The sequence below is a fragment of the Dermacentor albipictus genome, chromosome 3 (genome assembly GCF_038994185.2).
Source record: "Dermacentor albipictus isolate Rhodes 1998 colony chromosome 3, USDA_Dalb.pri_finalv2, whole genome shotgun sequence".
Taxonomy (NCBI): Eukaryota; Metazoa; Arthropoda; class Arachnida; order Ixodida; family Ixodidae; genus Dermacentor; species Dermacentor albipictus.
The window spans coordinates 158009240-158028946 of NC_091823.1; the positions used below are offsets into that span (position 1 = coordinate 158009240).

The 19707-nt window shown below is 47.0% G+C and overlaps 1 protein-coding gene across 5 annotated transcripts in view; it reads left to right on the forward strand.

The window, feature by feature from the left end:
• The window catches only part of LOC135908692 (uncharacterized), a 171749-nt gene that overhangs the window by 5089 nt on the left and 146953 nt on the right, over positions 1-19707 (forward strand). Inside the window, exons 1-3 of one of the 5 annotated variants that reach the window (XM_070534815.1) lie at positions 7311-7358; positions 9245-9277; positions 11530-11562. In XM_070534815.1, coding sequence (XP_070390916.1) covers positions 7343-7358; positions 9245-9277; positions 11530-11562 — 82 coding nt within the window. In that variant the 5' untranslated portion in view covers positions 7311-7342. Of the gene's footprint in view, positions 1-7310; positions 7359-9244; positions 9278-11529; positions 11563-19707 lie in introns of those variants that run through there. The other 4 variants (XM_070534813.1, XM_070534816.1, XM_070534814.1 and 1 more) reach the window with 4 other exon arrangements.

Here is a 19707-nt window from a genome sequence, read left to right on the forward strand (position 1 = left end):
CACCAATGGTAGCACCACCAATTTGGGTGCCATTCAGTTTTCGTCCGACCAAAAGTCGAGAGTTCGAGTGCCTTTGGTAAATTTGCCTTAATCAACCCCAAAGGTCATGGGTTGGACTCCCAACAGACGTCGTGGGTTCGAGTCCCAACAGTGGTCTAGCGTGGCATCATCAACTTTGGTGCCATTGAAGTTGGGTGCCATAGCGTTGGGCGGGAAGTTTTTAGACAACGCCACACAACGGATCTTTAGACCCATGAGCCACTTAAGGCTTTCGCCCTAAAGAAACATGCCACGACGCAATCTGAATCCAGAGCCCCAGAATCATGAGCCCAATGCTTTTCCGTGGCGCCAGGAAGCCAGATGGAAAGGACCGCTGTTAGGTGAAGGGTCTCCTCACTATTGTAAGTTCCAAATAATTATTTGTTTCGTTCTTGGGAAAGACTCTTCTTAGTGTCGCTCTTAGGTCGCTTCTTAGGTCGCTCGACGACTATCCAATAAATCGATAAAAACGAGAGAGAATTTTTCTGCACATGCTTTATTCCTGCTTTAATGGAAGTACGTTTACTCTTAACGGCTACATTAGCCCATCCTTCCTTGTTAGTTCTGATTTTTGGCTCATCCCTTCCAGTGAATGCATGCCACGGACAAGGGTCATCCTTCATATCACAAATAGAAGCGTAAGGTACGCAAAGCGAGTACATCCTGTCTTTGTCCCGTATTGCGCTGTAGGCTGCAGCAATAGGAACCTTTAATAATAATATTTGGGGTTTTACGTGCCAAAACCACTTTCTGATTATGAGGCACGCAGTAGTGGACGACTCCGGAAATTTTGACCACCTGGGGTTCTTTAACGTGCACCTAAATCTAAGCACACGGGTGTTTTCGCATTTCGCCCCCATCGAAATGCGGCCGCCGTGGCCCGGATTGGATCCCGCGACCTCGTGCTCAGCAGCCCAACACCATAGCCACTGAGCAACCACGGCGGTAATAGGAACCTTTGCCCAGCCGTCTACGGTTTTGTCTCGGAAACGAAAATATCCCTTTGTTAAGGTTTCCCCATTTTTATCATTTTCTGCCTTATTTTCACGCCAGATTTATTTTTCTTTCCTTCCATTATTTTTTATACTGATGTTGTATGCATCCGATTTCCTACAAGCCTGACTACTGGCAACTCTAGAATTTGTTACTTGCGCTGACAACGCTGTCCAGATAAACGAAGGTGGCTACGGCGTGCAGGTTCATGGCGGCTCTTTAACTTGGTGCTGCGCTTAAGCGTTTCTTGTTTGTGGCGTCAAATCGAGGTGTTTCGTTGAAGGCGATAGAGTCCTTGCTGTCCACTACCTTATCTAGATCCACCTCAAGGATTTAGGCGAAGACACCGCGGAACTAGTTGCGCTGTGCGTGCAAACGTCCGACTTGTCCAGCAAGCTACATCAGTTTTCTTTGATTTAAAGAAATATGGGGTTTTGCGTCCCTAAAACCCCGATATTGTTATGAGGCACGCTGTAGTGAGGGCCTTAGGAAATTTGGACCACTTGGCCTTCTTTAAGGTGCACCTAAATCTAAGCACACAGGTGTTTTCGCATTTCACCCCCATTGAAGTGCAGCTGCCACGGCCGGGATACCACCCCACGACCTCGTGCTTAGCAGCCCATTACCATAGCCAGTAAGCAACCACGGCGAGTAGGTTTGTTTAATCACAAACAGCCTTTCGAGCGAGCCAGAGGTTAAAAAAGTGAAATGTGTGCGTAGCGAGCCTCTCCCAAAGGTGCAAACACTTGTTCGCGGCATTGTTCAAGGCCAGGCCTGCGTGTGGCGGAAAGGGCAGCTTCACGGGATCAACCTTCCGACCCCTCCGTTTCTCCTTAAAAACCCAGTTACTCTTTGGAACCAAGCAGGAATTTTTCAATAAAGTATTTTATCTCTCTTATCTGTCTACTGGAACAGGTACGATACTTAACTGTTTTCAACCTTCACAGTCAGCTCTGTACTGCGACTCGGGTTGCTGTTGCTTTCAGGAGCTAAATACAAATATTATGCACTCAAGCACCAGACTAATGCTGTAAAATTTCCAGGTCAGCGTACCCAGGGATGAAAACAAATGAGAGTTCCGTTCATCAGTCGGGGCGCACCTTTCATTTTATAGTATAACGTGATACGTGTGATAGGGTTGTCTCCGTCCGACTTCGAGCGCTTCTACGCGCTCGCAGTACGGAGTATTCGAAGTAAGGCCTCGGCTAGGAAATGCAGCAGACACTCGGCAGCCATTGGAATTCTTTGGCTACTAAATTACTTTTGCGAGCAAATAAACTGACAACTCACCAGGTTGAATGAGAACAGCATCTTCCCTTTACAGCGCTAAACTAAAGCATACTATGAAAACGATATGTCGCCTCGCGGCATAACATCTGTCGTGACTACCTTTACACCTTCAGAAGAAGTTATCATCCCTGCTACTATCCTTACAGACAAAAGTACAGTAGGAAAAATAATGCTGCTGTTTAAAGCGTTCATAAAACTAATACTGGAGCATCCCACTATAAACCATCAAAATAGAATGCAGCTAAGGTGGGCATCAGAACTATCAGCAACACATCTAAAGTAAATAAAAAGTAAGCAATTGTCTATAGTCTACTGGCCGAGAAGAAAAGTTCCTTGGCCTACTGAGCTCAGCCTGTGTGTGTGTGTATGTGTGTGTGTGTGTGTTTGTGTGTGTGTGTGTGTGTGTGTGTGTGTGTGTGGGTGTGTGTGTGTGTGTTTGTGTGTGTGTGTGTGTGTGTGTGTGTGTGTGTGTGTGTGTGTGTGTGTGTGTGTGTGTGTGTGTGTGTGTGTGTGTGTGTGTGTGTGTGTGTGTGTGTGTGTGTGTGTGTGTGTGTGTGTGTGTGTGTGTGTGTGTGTGTGTGTGTGTGTGTGTGTGTGTGTGTGTGTGTGTGTGTGTGTGTGTGTGTGTGTGTGTGTGTGTGTGTGTGTGTGTGTGTGTGTGTGTGTGTGTGTGTGTGTGTGTGTGTGTGTGTGTGTGTGTGTGTGTGTGTGTGTGTGTGTGTGTGTGTGTGTGTGTGTGTGTGTGTGTGTGTGTGTGTGTGTGTGTGTGTGTGTGTGTGTGTGTGTGTGTGTGTGTGTGTGTGTGTGTGTGTGTGTGTGTGTGTGTGTGTGTAACCGCGCTGAAACGTGAAAAGTGAATAATGACCAGTCCTATCAAGACAAGTTTCTTCCAACAGGTTTCCGAAATTGAACGAGTATTTTCTTTTGTGCAAAGTCATTTGTATTAGTGTAAATGCATGCCTTGGCCGCTGTGCGCGGGTCTGACGCTCCAAAGCTGAAACGAGCGCTCTTTGTAATTGCTTCCAAATTTCGTGCGAGAAAATAAGCTGGCGACTCACCACGTTGAATGAGACAACCGCATATGCCGCTTGCACCGCTAAACAAAAGCATGCTATTGACACGTCTACCTTATCTTTATCCGGTGACCGCTTTTCACCGTCTAACTAATGTTATCGCTCAGCAAAGGACGCACCCACATGTATCTGAAGTATCTCGATTGTTATCAATGGTTAGATCTGCTGTCTGTTCTGACTGCATATGCAACGCTAATTGTGTGTAACTTGCTGGAAGACACGCAGGCGCCAGCGATTACTCTGGAACCTTCGATCACTCGCGTATAAAAGCCGACGCGCTTGATCGGCAGATTTTCGACGATTGCTGACTGTGTTCGCCGCTATTGTTGTTCTAAGAGTGTAGCCTGTTTTTGAGGGCACAGGTTCGCCCAATAATGCGCTTGTTTCGTCTTTCACAGTTTTGATGCTTTCTTCACCTCACTACTACGTGACACCATGAAGGCAAAATGAAAGCAAAATGAGAGACTATAAAAACAATATGTCGTCTGCGTCTTGACTCTTGCCATGATCAGCTTCAGACCTTCAAAGGCTATTATCATTCCTGCTAGCGCACCTGCACACAAAAGTGCATTAGCGAGAACATTCCTGCTGCCTAAAACACAAGTTGCGTTAATCCTGGGGGAGCAAACTATAAACCAACAAAATGGAATGAAGAAGAAGCGTGCATCAGTGAAATTTATTAAAGCGTCTGCCTAAAGAAAGCATACTCCGTAATTTCAAACGCGAGGAAATTATTTATAATAAATAAAAAAAGCAATGGTCTATCCTCCGGCAAGAAATAAGTCCTTCCATGTCAAGTGTTTCAACAAACCAGCGTGGGGTCAGCCACATTTTTCGAATGCGGAAGTCTCTTATCCATGTTGCTCTCCGATGCGCGTAGTCTGCTTCTTTCGGGAAAAGAATGAAATCATAGATTGCTGTCTATCCACTACGATCACACGCATAATGGTACACGCCTTTCAACATTCATACTTTTTTTTACATTTTCGAGCTCATGTGCGGTGGCATCACGACGATTTGAGAACGACCAGGTATTCAGGGCACGCCGTGGTATGAGACCCTCTTTCGACTCAAGCCTGAACCTGGATCGGCTGCTCCTCGGCGCGGCCGCTAGGTGGCGAGCGTTTACTTGGAGCCACGATTTGTGATACGCCTGTTATTTTAAAGCGAATCATCTGCTGCTGCTGCTGTCTTGCCGAATAGTCGCGTGCCTCAAGTCACGTAACACGTCTGCCCGAGGCTGCGTTCCAGTGAGAACACGTGCGCGCGCACCAGCTTCTATTAGACCATGGACAAAGGAAGGAAACAGGAAAAACAATAATTAACCCTCTTTGTGGCGTCGTCGTACTTTTGTTAGCATTCACACCTGTCAGCAGCATTCTGCCCTCGGCAAGCATAACTTTGGTCCTGACGACGTCATTGTATCAACGTCTTACAGTGCGCTCTGCTCCATAAAGTGCGTCAGTCTGGTCTGGACTGGAGCGCACTGTGGCCGTACGAGATCATCGGCTTCCGACCGGGCTTGTGTACGCAGGACGTGATGCTCCGACTAAAACATGACATAATTGACTCACGTTCTAGAGACGCCAGGGTAATCCTCGGCCTGGACTTGACAAAGGCTTTTGATAATGTTAAACACGAAGCGATACTCCGCGGTCTCCAAGAAATCGGGGTAGGCGCGCGAAGATTCGACTATGTAAAGGACTTTCTGTCAGACAGAACTGCCTGCATGAAGTTCCAAGATATTGAATCTCCAACACTGAAATTAGGAAGCAGGGGCACGCCGCAGGGCTCAGTTCTTTCCCCGTTCCTCTTCAATGTGGCGATGAGGGGCCTCCCCGAAGCTCTGAGAAACATACAGGGACTAAATTTCAGTATTTATGCGGATGACATCACCCTCTGGACCAATCAGGGGAGCGATGCGAGCACCGAGGAGCGCCTGCAGGAGGCGGCGGATACTGTCGTGCACTATGCTGCCGGTAGGGGTCTGTCGTGCTCACCGCAAAAATCGGAGTTATTCGTCTACAACCCAAAGTCGCTCCGGTGCAAGCGTAGCTGGGAATTTGACATTAAAATAGAGGGGAAACCAGTCCCAAAGGTTAACCAAATCAGAATCCTAGGACTTTTCATACAGGAAAACGGATATAATGATGGGACAATCAAAAATCTAGAGGGCTTTGCCATGCAAGCACTTGGCATATTTAGAAGGGTCGCGCTGAAAGGACGAGGCCTGAAGGAAAGAAGCTTGCTTAAACTAACCCAAGCATACGTAATAAGCCGCGTGTGCTATGCCACGCCTTTCTTAAACATCAGGTCAGAGGAGAGGAGGAAACTCGACTCGCTCATTCGACGGTGCATAAAGAGGGCCTTAGGCTTACCAATTACCACCTCCACAGAAAAGCTCCTCTCTATGGGAGTGCACAATACCTGGGACGAAATAGCGGAGGCTGTCAGAATTTCGCAGCTTGAAAGATTAAGCCGAACGACCACGGGCAGGGCTATTCTCGATATGGTAGGCCTGCAAACAGACAGGGGACTACGAGGCAAGACAAACATCCCGCTGGACTGCCGAGAAAATATAATCATTCCCCCTCTCCCTCGTAACATGCATCCCATATTCCACACGGAGAGGAGGGAAAAAAGAGCAGAAGCATTAATCAAACGCTTTGATTCAATGAACAGCAAGTCGGTTGCGTACGTGGACGCGGCAAGTGGCAAGTCGGGTGCGGCGGTCGCCTCGGTGGTCGACGGCCGAGGTGCCCCCGTATCGGCCGCCACCATTAGAAGCCGCAACTCGGAAACGGCTGAAGAAGTTGCGATAGCGATCGCTTGCGTGGGAACGGAAGCAAATTTCATAATTAGCGATAGCAAAACGGCCATCTGGAATTTTGGAAAGGGCAGGATCGCGCCGGAAGCGGCAAGGGTTCTGGCCAGTAGACGGCTGAACAGAAAAATTAGCCTAATTTGGACCCCTGCACACACGTCCGTTCCTGGCAACGAGGCGGCCCACGAGTTAGCCCGAGCTCTCTACTTCCGGGTGGCTGTGGAACCGCCCGACTGCCGGAACATGGACGAGCGTGTGCAAAATTATACGGAGATTGTCGAAAATTATCGGCTACGCAGGAGGCTGGTGCCACCACCGGATAAAAGTCTAAGCAATAGAGAGGCAGTCGCATGGCGGCGCCTTTAAGCTGGGAACTTCGTAAACCCGGTCTGGGCATACCATGTTATGCATGACAGAGAAACCGATAAGTGCAAACACTGTGGGGCGAGAGGGACCCTCGATCACATAATCTGGGAATGCGCTAGCTCACCAGGGGCTAAAGCAAACATAAATTGTAGAGAGGCCTGGGAAGCCCTGCTGCGGAGCGAGGACCCTACTCCACAGCAACACGCCATCCGCCTGGCGGAAGAAGCCGCGAAGAGTGAAGACCTCTTTGCTTGCTTCTAATCGCGGAGGTTCCGGCCCCCGTCCCCAAGGCCTGTGTGCCGGGGACGGGGAGTAGGGGCCTCCTTATCCGGCGGTACAATAAAGTTGCTATCATCATCATCATCTCACAGTGCGCCCTCGAAAGAGCTTTTGCTGTCCTAGCGGTTCACCCAACGGTGTAGCACGTAAACGTAAACATTGAATAACAATAAAATTGTGGGCTATAGGCGCATATGCATGAACATTGCGCGAAGCTACCCGAGGTATATATAACAAAAAAAAACAATTAATAGCACGAGTGACATTTAGTGTTGTAGAAGTTGAGTAAACGCCTCACAAAAGTTTAGCATCACAGAAATTAAAAAAGATGTGCTTTATTTGCAGAATTTTCTTTTTTACGACCCTGTTCTTTCGTATTTTATTTATATATTAACAATCGTACAACACCCCAATCCATGGCCTATCCGCATAGTGGGTTGTGCCTATTCAAGTAGGAAGAACCAACCTCCGGACCATTATGAGCACCTTCAATGGTAAAGATTGAGCTTTTTCTATTTCTTAGGATTTGTATTGCAAACGTAGAGGTCCCTGAGGTCACTAAGGAGACGAAATGCATCGTTTAGTGCGTATACGCTGATGGCGTCTGTTTCGACCATATGTGCAGGCGAAGCGAAATGTTACGGAGAAATCACGAAGGTATAGACAGAACTATGCTTCTTCATATGTAATACATTGCCGATGGGAACTGTGCATGTATGGTTTTCTTACTATTCATCCACGATACTACGAAACGCTGCGTATTCTGCCATAAACCTGCTATTCTAACTATAGGGATATCAGGTTTTTACCGCACTGAGGTCTTACTTCAGTCCCATCGCGGATTGCTTTGATTGCAGTGCTTGTATCAGTGCTTGATCAGTGCTTGTATTGTGCATGTTGTTGCGTACGTCGACATTGAAGTGAGCTGAGTAGAAAATCTGCAGATATAGAATTAGCCCGCGCACTTCCACTTGGTGGGTCACATACCAGGGGCGTAGCCAAGGCGACGGGGGGGGGGGTGCTTATGGGGCTTCAGCCCCACCCCGAAATTTTTTCGTGCTCTCCATGCACCGCTGACCAAAGCAAACCCCGGCGCCGGAAATCATTCTGGATTTTGTCTAGAATGTCTTTTTCACGCTCGAAAAAATAGTTCACCATGTACATAGCGAACTCGGGCGTGATTTTGCGACAACGTCCATGCTTCAGGAGTTACATAATGCAAGCAGCCCCATCCGAGCACAAAGTTTCAAGGGCGTTTTTGATGGCGATCGGGCTCGCCGCGGCATCTCGCGGAGGCCGTGGAATCTGCAGAGCGCATGGATGTCAATTCCGAATATTTATGGGCATAAAGTTCTCATAAAACCTTGATGTGAAACGTGCATTGGCATTTCCAAAGTCGTGCTTTCGATTTTCAATTACGGAACTTTGTTGGTTTAATGCTGTTATAGACGTTGGACGCCTAAGGTGTGTTGACTTTTTTAAAGTCATACATCGGAACATACAACAACGCAAGCCAAATCAACACACTATCAGACAAGTTGACAAAGCACGCAGCGAGCTCCGATGAGACGAAGCGTTGAGGTGGCTCATTTGTGCCGCCATCTCACACAGAAAATATCAATTTTTTTTCACCTGCTCTCGCCGTACGGGCTCCTCCACGTCCACTTTCGACTATCCCGCTTGCGGAAGAAGGTCACTTCGTCACCATTAATTTGTTAATTAATTATTAATTTATTTATTTTTCTTTGTTTATTTATCTATTGTACCTTCAAGGCCCGAAAACGTTACAGAAGGGAGTCGAACAAAATGCAGGGCATGTACAGATGGCAGGGTATATTAATAAAAAAATTAAGAAGTGCGGATTAACATAAGTATTCTTCAATAGTAGTTCTAAAACCAGATGCATCGGTAATGTTGACAATTGGGCCGGCAGATGATTACATTCATTGGTAGTTTTGGGAATAAATGAATAAAAGATAGGTTCGTGCGACAATGTGGAACGTTATGGTGATGGCCAGTACGAGATTATATATGTGCTGGTTCTGTCAAAAATTCACTTTTTAATTCTGGATTGTAGTAATAAATTTTGTGCAGCAGTGATAAGCGTGCTAACTTCCTACGGGATGAGAGGAGAGGGATGTTCAAAGTAACCTTCATAGTTGTTACGCTTGATGTCCGAGAATAGTTAGTAAGAATGAAACGTGCGCTGTGATCTTGTATGGATTCTATTGCATTTGTTAAGCAATCTAAGCCAGGGTCCCAGACAGAAGGTCCTTCAGCAAAAAATGACCTGTAAATTTACACTTGTCAACTGCAACTGTATACATGCCAAGATGTATATGTGTGTACCGTCTTCCAATTATCCCATTTTCTTCTGCAGCTGCCCAGGAATACCCGTCAGCCTACTCTATAGGTAAGGAAACTAACATTTCTAATTTGCTCTCACACACACACGCATACACACACACACACACGCACACACGCACACACACACCCATATATATATATATATATATATATATATATATATATATATATATATATATATATATATATATATATATATATATTATCACGTGGTAGTGGCGGTTAAGAGGGCAGCAAAACTGTGATTAACGAAACGAGCGTTTTATGGGCGAACTTGTGCCCTCGAATACAGGTTACACTCAAACAACAACGGCAGCAGCGAACACAGTTGGCGATCGTCGAAAATCTGATCAGCAGGTCAAGCGCGGCGGCTTGTGTAGATCAGTCGTCGAATATTCCAGAGTAGTCGCTGGGACCCGCATGCCTTCCACAAACTTCTACGCCATTCGCGTCGTTCATACATGCAATCAGATTGCAGAAGGTTCGGCGACAACAGACAGCGGATGGGACCATCGATAACATTCCAGAAACATCCGACACATGCAAGCGCGTCCTGCGCTGTGCGATAACATTTGTTAGGAGGTGAAGCGGGTCGCCCGAGAAAGACAAGTACACGTGTCAATATATACATATACACATATTGCAATAGAGAAGAAGAGCACAAGAACAAGGCCAGCTAGATGGTCTATTCCATGACTGCAGTGCATCCAGTGGGCCAGCCGGATCGCCAGTGCTTAGCACGAGTGTGAGCCGTTCGGGCAAGCAGCTGTTCCTGCTCTTCGTCCCCTGCCTTCTCGGTTACGAACAGACGCTACAATCTGAACTGTTCACTACACCCCATTACAACTGGTGGAAGGTGCGCGGGATTCATGAACATGTACACCCTGGAATTCCGGTCTCGGACTCTGCCTCCCGTCATGCCTGACTCTCCTCAGCCGAAGTCGCCGCCACCCTCCGTTGCCTGCCCGGGCGCTGTCCTGCAACGCCATCCAGCGGTTTTCAGCGCTACGGATGAACAGGACGTCAAGGACTGGTTGTCTATCTACGAACGGGTGAGCTTGCACAATCGATGGGACGATACCGCCAAGTTAAATACCGTCATCATCTACCTTGCGGGAGTGGCTCACCTGTGGTTTAAAAATTACGAAGCCGACTTTCACTCCTGGTCCGCATTCAAGACCAGTTTCGCTGCAGTTTTCGCTCGCCCTGCCGTCCACAAGTTGCACGCCGGGCAGCGGTTACAAGAGCGAGCGCAACAACCCGGTGAAACATTCACCTGTAATATCGAAGAAGTTCTCGACATATGCAAACGTGTGGATGCTTCTATGCCCGAAAATAACAAATTGAACCACATTTTGAAGGGCATCGCCGATGACATTTTCCAAATGTTGATCGCCGAGAGTCCACGCACCGTAGCAGAGCCCATAAACGTGTGCCAAAGCTACGACGAGTTGAGGAGGCAGTGCGAGTTGACCAGGCGCCCCTCAGTGGCTAATGAGGCCCTCTCTTCCATGACAGCCTTCTCTGATCGCTCCTCCTTGCTCACACAAATCCAAGCTTCCGTGCGGGAGGAAGTTGCACGTCAGCTGTCTCTACTAAATTTCGCTGAGCTACCCCAACAGCAGCCGCTGCCGCAACAGCCTCCTACACAGCTCGCCCCTTCACTCCAACGGGTTATTGAAGACCAAGTTGATGAGGCTGTTAGATACGGGACCTTTTCCTGAGCCTCCTTCGAGTTCACCAGACCACACAGAATCGCGCCACAGCTAATTAAGTAGCGCAGAAGCACGGATACCACATTCCCGAGGCGCGGCACGTGCAAACAAGTTGGCGGCCCCCACCTCGTGTGCCGCAGGTGGACCTATTCACTGCTTGACTCTTCCCTAAAGTGAAGCGAGAGCCTGGCACCGTTTCGGGTAACTTGGATCAAAGAGGCAAGACGGGTGTAATGCACCGTGAAACCCTGGCAGCGTCGCGCCCATCCGCCTATTGTGACGGTGCATTGCAAGTCAGCAAGACAAGAGTGCAGGAAGAAGTAAACTTTCGGACAATTGGGGACCAAGCAGCGACCCTCTCCGCCGGGTGTGACACCATCGCGCGGGCGCCTACCATATATATATATATATATATATATATATATATATATATATATATATATATATATATATATATATATATATATATATATCCTTGAGCAAAACATGACCTGTAAATTTACACGTGGCAACTGCAACTTTATACATGCTAAGATTTATATGTGTGAGTACCGTCTTCCAATTATCCCATTTTCTTCTGCAGCTGCACAGGAAGACCAGTCAGCGTACTCTACAGGTAAGGACACTAGCATTTCTAATTTGTTCACACACACACACACACACACACACATATATATATATATATATATATATATATATATATATATATATATATATATATATATATATATATATATATATATATCCCTCTGCTCTATTCGTCGCTTTATTTCACTTCTCAAATAAGGATTCAAGAGCTAAATTGGTGCTATGATTTAACGTGCGCAGCTGCCAAAATTGTGATTCTTCGTTTGGTCAATGAAGAACAAATATGAAACAAATAGAAATCGCTATATTCTTCTAAATCAGTTTACTGTGTTAAAAAGGAGGTTCTTTACACGGAAATGGTTCGTTCACACTGTTTCGTGCTCACTATTCTCGAGAAAATATTTTTTTGCCCATCTTTTTGCGTACCATGTCTTGCTCGATGCTGGCCGCAGAAGCCACATTTCCTTTTTTGGGCAGTATTTCAGAATTAAACAGGAAGGGCGGTACTAACCCCTCTTGGTCTCTCTCATGAGCAAGCAATGTATATCACAGAAATTACTTTCCTTTTTTCAAACTCAACACACTTCGGTTATTAGGACTAATCATCATGATGTGCATTATGCGAGGTAGCTTACAAGGCAGGACTGTCCTGCTGGTGGACCTTTAGTTTATCCCACATAATGGACGGGCTTTTTAGGCTAAGCAAGATAAAGCCTCTCGTAGTTTGTAAGCTAAACGGGCGGTGCATTCCTTGCACAACGTGTCAATGGAGATTTAAATATTGTGCTTTCTCGAAACTGTTGGAAGAATACTTGCTAATTCCCCTTCTGCGATGCACAAGTAATACACTGCGATAGCGCAAGTTTAAAAGGTACGCTTCCTGTTACTAAGATTTTCTTTTACAGCACAAAGTGTAAACAGCGGGAACGATTTCTTGTACTCCGGTATTCCAAGAGGGAACACTTTCAAAAGGTGTACTTAGAGTATGTAACAGGCGCTTTCAACGTGTGATGGCTTACGAAAGGGCTGCTTAATTACACTAGTAAACCCTTATAGATGCCACTTTATTTCACTTATTGAAAACTTACTTTTATCACATTTCTTCCAGCTTGAGAATGATTGAAAGTGTACAGCTGCACAAAAGATTAAGAACTGTCAATTCTTTAGTGAGTGTTGCCAAGTTTACAGAATGTGGACTGCACGCGAAAGTTCACTGCAGCAACGTTAAATTTGAGAACATAAGCTATTTCGTGTTTGGAAAAGTTTGAAAAGCACTTATTCAGCCACTTGAAAATTACACCTGGTAAATGATGTTGTGAAAAACAATGAAATTAGTGAACCCGCTGCATAGAACGTACTGACAGCGAGGTTAAACATCCAACCGTCTACCTTCGCACTCATTTTGCTCAAACATTATCTCGGATTATTCAAAATTGCAGCACCATTCCAATCATTGTTGTTTCAAGATGTATGCGACACGTTTTAAATATAATTACTTTCAACAGTGCTTTTTCTATTGATGTACTATCTTGGTGTAGACAATTGTGGACAAAACGCCTGAAAGGGTTGTGTCATGGCTGCGAGTGAATTTTTTCTTGTGATAGCGATTACATGGACATTCCAAGAGCATTTGCTGCCGTCGGCGTCGCCGTGAGATTTCGCGCAAAGTCCAAAGCTTCCGTATAAAGACGGTCGCCGCACGTCCTACGCTGTATGCGCGAGCGAAAGCTTACGAGGGCAGCCGACGATCGCCGCCCTATCCCTGCGCGAAAACGACCAATGTGAAAAGGAAGCGCGCCGGCCTTTCCCGCGTGCGAGTCACCCAACGATGCGAGGCACCGAGGGAAGGCAGGGAGGGCGTTCTCTCCGGCTGCAACTGCGCATTTGGCGGCTGCGCCGTTACCTCCTGGACCTGCTGCAGGGCTGCGCGTCGCGTGTCTTGATGCCAGCTACGTCACCACATCCCGTCTCTCGCCAGGCGTGACTCCCAAATTTCCCCAGCTTGGTGCCCAGCGATCGCTACGCAGGCGCGCTCAGTGCTCGCATGAAGCTACGCGTAAGCTTTTTTAGAAGTGGGTTGTAAAAGAAATAGCGTGAAAAAATGATGGATTATCGTTGAGATGCGGAAAAAGACAAACTGATAAGTATAAAAGGACGAGAACGCTTGAAAAATACCATCTCATTGCGTTCGCTCCAGGTATACAGAGGAGCTAATGTGCAAAAATGTGAAATGCACTGAAAATTCAGAAACAGGGACAAAATTTTACTTTCTGCACTCATGATGCAAGCACAAGAAACAATAGCGAAGAACAACTGTTTCAAAGTTTCACTTCTTCACAACTGTCTTTAATTTACGTGCATTTGCATCAGCTTTTGCACCAGCAGCAGCCGTGTCATTTGTGTTCTCGAAATGATTGTTGAGTATTAGGTTTGTGGCACATCTTGCTAGCATGCCAACCACAAGGTCAGGTTCATGACCATTTTCGCATGTATATTGTTCTTCGAAGTCTGGCAGGCTTTCAATTAGAAGGTGCTTCACAACGTCCCTGCGATTTGACATCTCCAGGAACACTGTGGAATTTTCGGGCTGCAACAGCTTGTTTACAGCTACTTCGGAACTGCATTACAATGGTAACTACACATGCACTGAGAAACTTTAGCCCTCCTCCAGTGAGGTTCGATGCGAGAGAGCGTATATCGATGTCTCTCTCAGATCGGGGGAGAGCTGAAATGAAGAACACACTTTTCTTATCGTACTAAGATGTGGCAAGCCCAGAAAACCTGATGACCTGAGGAACTTATTTGCGTGAGGGGATATGGCGTGCAAAACGCAAACGGGCACCATAACCTCTGATGAATACCGTATAGGCCTTCCTTTACAAGTAGTCTGACTTGTTCTTTCAGAATTCTAACCACAACGCTTTCACGCTCTGTAATTTGTTCCCCTATTTTTTCTAGAAGGGCACAAACAATATCTGGAATAACATCAGACAGACACTCGGCGCTCTCAATGTGTTGCATCCGATTCAGCAGTTCTACGAGAACGTTGACATCTTCGATCTCATTTGGAACCACGGAATTTTCAGAATGCTTTAGGCTTTTGCTGCGGAAGCACGCACTTATCTCCACATAAGTGGAGACGGTCACGGATGTGTACAAAACAGTGTGCAGTTCGGGCGATGAATAACCATCCACACGTCAGGCACGCATACTGTCTTCAACGGTTCTCTCAGTTCAAGAAGGGAGGAAAACGTACGCTAAATTTGTTCACTAATCTACATGCTGCGGATTCCGAAATCGCACGAGTGAGGTGGGATGTTTTTTGGTGGATACGTTTACTCCCTGGTGATAGCCTGGAAGGGCAGCCGTCTTGTTTTGACAAGCACAATGCGCATCCCAAAAAAAGGGTAGGCACTTATTCTTGCTGAAGACGTGGTACTTTCAAAGATACCTCAAGCATTCGCCCTATCATAGGATCCGTGTACGAAGCCTTTTGTTGATGGCATGATCCCTCGAAGTGCAGCGCGCTTGCCTACATGCAAAGAAAACGAAATACTTGTTACATACGGGTCTCGTTTGACTAAAAATGAATAATCGAGTTTGCACTTCAAAGACACTATAGAAGCGCAGTGTAACAAAAAATTTCTTATTCTCTGTAGGAGCAAAATCGTTCCGTGGTATCGACCTCGGCCACTTCGTGCACAGCACTTCGTCGTCCTTCGGGGGAAAAAAAAAAAAACACTTGGACCTTTTCCCCTGTTCTGCAATTACTTGAACATGCCGGCACACAGCACTCGTTCGGCACGTCAAGACCTGCATACGCCGCAAATTTTGGGCGAACGGCAACCAAATCAGACGAAAAAATCGCGCGCAACTGCAGCGCACACACGCACCGCACAAAACAATATGGGGGCGCGGCGAACCGGGATGGCTCTCTGTAGGAGGATCGCGAGTGAAGCGGAGGGCGCTGAAACCTGTTGTATTGGCACGTTGTGACAATTTTGCAATACCATGTCACGTTTAATACTTGACCTACTGAGACACATAGAAGCGGAAGATTAAATATGAACAAGTACAGAATACACCCATGCTAATGCATTTTCTGTGGCGACATATAGCTTGTTCCACGCGCGCACATTACAGTGCCACGGGAGAATTTTAAGGGGAAGGGCCTACATGATGTTTTGTCATTCGAACATAAAAAAAAGGGAACAAGCTGTGAGATGTAATGTGCGACAGGTAATACCGCTTTATCTCTCAGCTATTTGTGGCGTTTTTTAAGCATGAAGCAGTTCTTCAATCACTTAAATATGCTCGACTTTGTTAACATTACACACTGAGGTAAGGAAATTCATTCGCCGATGTTCGTAGTAATTTTCAATAATCTAGACTCTCACTTTCTCACATACATAATTTTTGCCCATTACCCTCCGCTCAAATATATTGGAATGCATGTGTGATGTGAATGATATAATTAAATATACCAGGCACTATTGGACGACATATTGCTGCATGTTTTTGACATATTGCTTCGAAATCTTGCGAGGTTACTAGGAAAAACATGTTTTCAGCCTAATTTATGCAGCGTTTCATATGCCGCGTAAGTTTGCACATATTCATCATACAGTAGCACATAAAAGAGTAATAAGCATCCCACAAAAATTTTACTTCCCCATTGTGAATGCCGAAAATCCTACAAGCAGTGCGACGAAAAAAAATTGGAGGACGCTTAAGCTTCGCCTTCAAGAGTGGAACGCGACAGCGTTCCCGTCGACCCCGCCAAGGGGTGTAAGACAATGGGCTACGGCGCAGCGACTACGCGCCCCGCATCGGACGCGGTGAGCGTCGAGCAACGCAGCGTTCGGCGCGGCAACGAAATGTGCGCCTGAGCAAGCGACGCATTCCTGAGCCTTAGAAACAGCTCGTTTCTAAGGCAGCACCGCATTCACTAGAGGCGCGTTTGTACCGTTTTGAAGCATCGAGCTCATTTTGAAGCATCGAACTCGCGGCTCAGACAATAAAGAAAAAAAACTCGTGGCTCAGTGGTAGCGTCTCCGTCTCACACTCCGGACACCCTGGTTCGATTCCCACCCAGCCCATCGTGCAAGTTTTTTTTTTATTTATGAAGTGCCTGCTGGGATTTATTGCTCACGGTCAACGCCGCCGACGCCGACACCGGCACCGACGCCGACGACACCGGCTTTTCTGCGACACGGGCTCCTTAACCCTGTCGCGTTAATAAACAGAGAGAAACGAAAAACACAAGCTAAAGCAAGTGTAGGCATAGCCCATACGCGCGAGTTCCTTTTTATATTCTCTATACAGTTCGCGCTTTTCAAGCTAAGCTTGTATTGGCTCACAAATGGCGCTGCCGTGGTCACGCAAAAATCCAATTGCTCCCAGAGCAGAGCAGCTGCGGGAAAGAGTGGCTTGATGAGTAGACAGCAGCGCCGGCACCGGAGCATGTGTGATTAGCAAGGATTGCGCAGCCAATCAGAGCCGTTTCGCTACCTCCAGGGAGGGAGAGGGCAGGAAAGGGTTTCGTGAGCGATGCGCCAGCTTCGTTCGTTTCCGTTCAGTTCATTCTCGGTATACGGGTGGGACGGCCACGCGTTTTCGTTCCCTCGAGGAACTACAGCAGCGTTCGACGACAGTGGGGGCCGGGAGAACTCGCCCATGAAAGGGCTCGCCGTCGGCGCGCCTAGCCAGCCGTTAAGGCCTAAATATCGCCTGACGTAGCATGAACGCGAGCACACGTTACGTCACGTTGGCGAGAACAGCAGCTTCTATAGTTGACCGCTGGTTTGACGCAATGGCGCCGCCAACGTAACCGGACGCGGCCAATTTGCCCCGACGCGCCCGGTGTCTAAAGACGCTCACACGCGCGCCGATGACGTCGGACTATAAACGCGCCTTCAGAGCCACTCGAGCCCAAGCAATCCCACAAAAACCAGATCATCCCGAGCTGAGGGAGCGGGAGGCCTAAGCAATCTGGCAAAGTTACCTGTGGGTTGCTCAAAGGGACAAAGCCGGCAATATCATTACTAATATGGATGAGATAGTCCAAGGGGCTGAGGAGTTCTATTTAATTTCAGACCCACCATTCTGCTTTGCCTCTCCGGGTCAGTGGGCATGCATTGCAGTTGGTCCCCTGAGTTACTAAGCAAGGCAATATCATCAGCGAATTGCAAGTTACTAAGGTATTCTCCATTATCTCTTATCCCCAATTCTTTCCAATCCAGGTCTCTGAATACCTCCTGTAAACGCGCTGTGACTAGCATTGGAGAGATCGTATCTCCCTACCTGACGCCTTTCTTTATTGGGATTTTGTTGCTTTCTTTAGGGAGCAGTACACTGGCTGTGGAGCCGCTATAGATATGTTTCAGTATTTTTACATACGGCTCGTCTACAGCCTGATTCCGTAATGCCTCCATCACTGCTGAGGTTTCGACTGAATCAAACGCTTTCTCGTAATCAATGAAAGCTATATATAGGGGTTGGTTATATTCCGCACATGTCTCTATGACCTGATTGATAGTGTGAATATGGTCTATTGTTGAGTAGCCTTTACGGAATTCTGCCTGGTTCTTTGGTTGACAGAAGTCTAAGGTGTTGCATTGCCATTTGTTGGGCGTGTTGGTAAATTGAAAGCATGTTTAGCGCCAGCAAGCAAGGACGGAAGGGAGACGACAACACAATGCGCTAACTTCAAAACTTGATTTTCAGGAAGTACACCTATATAAACCATGCACAGTGGCGCCACCTTATCCAAATCCTATCCATCCAAAAAAGCCGTCTCCTTATCTAACAGGTCGATTGAAGGGTCCCTAACACACGTGTCTCTATTCCGCCATGCAGATAGCCTGCGGTTCAGTGATCTGTCGCACGTCTTTATCTTTGTGCTTCGCAAGAACCCGACAGGATTCATAGACCGGCGCACAGCCGCATTCTTGACAGTGGGTTGACAGATGACCGTATTGCTTATTTTTCACAGTTTGGCAATGTTCTCGTAATCGGTCATTAAGACATCTCCCTGTCTGTCGGATGTATTTCTTCCCACAGGACAGCGGAAGCTCATATACAACACTCTCTGCGCATCCCACTGGCGCTTTCCGATGATTCGTAGAGCACCCGGCAGCTGGCTTACCTGCTGGCTTACCTTAATTCGCTGCAAACATTTGCCCAACGAAGTCCTGCGGTTGTTTGGTGGCCTTGCTCCTTCCGTTGGCCATGGCATCAGATTTCTAAAGATAATGAGAAGTGAGTGGCAAAGGCAAGCGAGTGTGGTGAAAGGTTTGCTGAGAGCGACGCTGGACGCTCCAGGGAGGCAACAGGGTGCCTGCAGGAAGTGGACCGACTTCCTGGCGATCATCAGTAGCGGCACGGAATTTGTGTTGCAGAGGACCTTACCCGGCCTGCGTGACAGCATCCCTAAGAAGAAACCTACCGGACCTTGTGGCGTCAGGACCTTCGGCGAGGTTAGTCTTCCAGACTACGTTGAAGGTGTTCTTGAACTTGTCCCCAAGTTAGCCGTAGAACCAAGGTTGAGCGCACCGGAACTTCTGAGCATTGTGCGAAGGGTTTCAAAGTGCGCCCCACAAGATTAATTGAATCGATGTATCTCCGAAGGGGTCGATGTGGTTTCGCGCAACAACCCGATGGTCTCACGTGTACCGGTTAAGCGTGCAACTTCGTTTTTGAGGCAGAACGGTCTGTGTGTTTTGCCAGCGGACAAGGAAGGTGGCTTTGTTGTCCTCAAGGAAGGTGATTTTAATACGAAAGCCTGCTCTGTGATTGCCTCTGTGTTCGACCAGTGTAGTAATGTGTCTCTCCGAAAAATCAAGCTAGAAGCAAAGCGTCTTTGTAAGAAGGCAGACCTTCGTCAGTTAATTGGTTCGTGAAATCGACAACGCAAAGTCTGGTTGCCTTCAAATTGTGTTTAGTGCGAAGACGCACAAACCCGATTACCCATTAAGGGTAATAGTTTGAGAAACAGGGTCTTGGCAGAAAAAGTTCGCTCTTTTCTTGCAAGATAAGCTGTGAATTCTCAATATTGACGACCCATTTTCGGTTAGGAGATCTGCAGAAATCGTAGATTTCCTGAAAGAAAATTCTGACAAAAGCTTATCAGCTTGCTCCTTTGACATAAAGGACTTGTACTACTCCTTGCCTC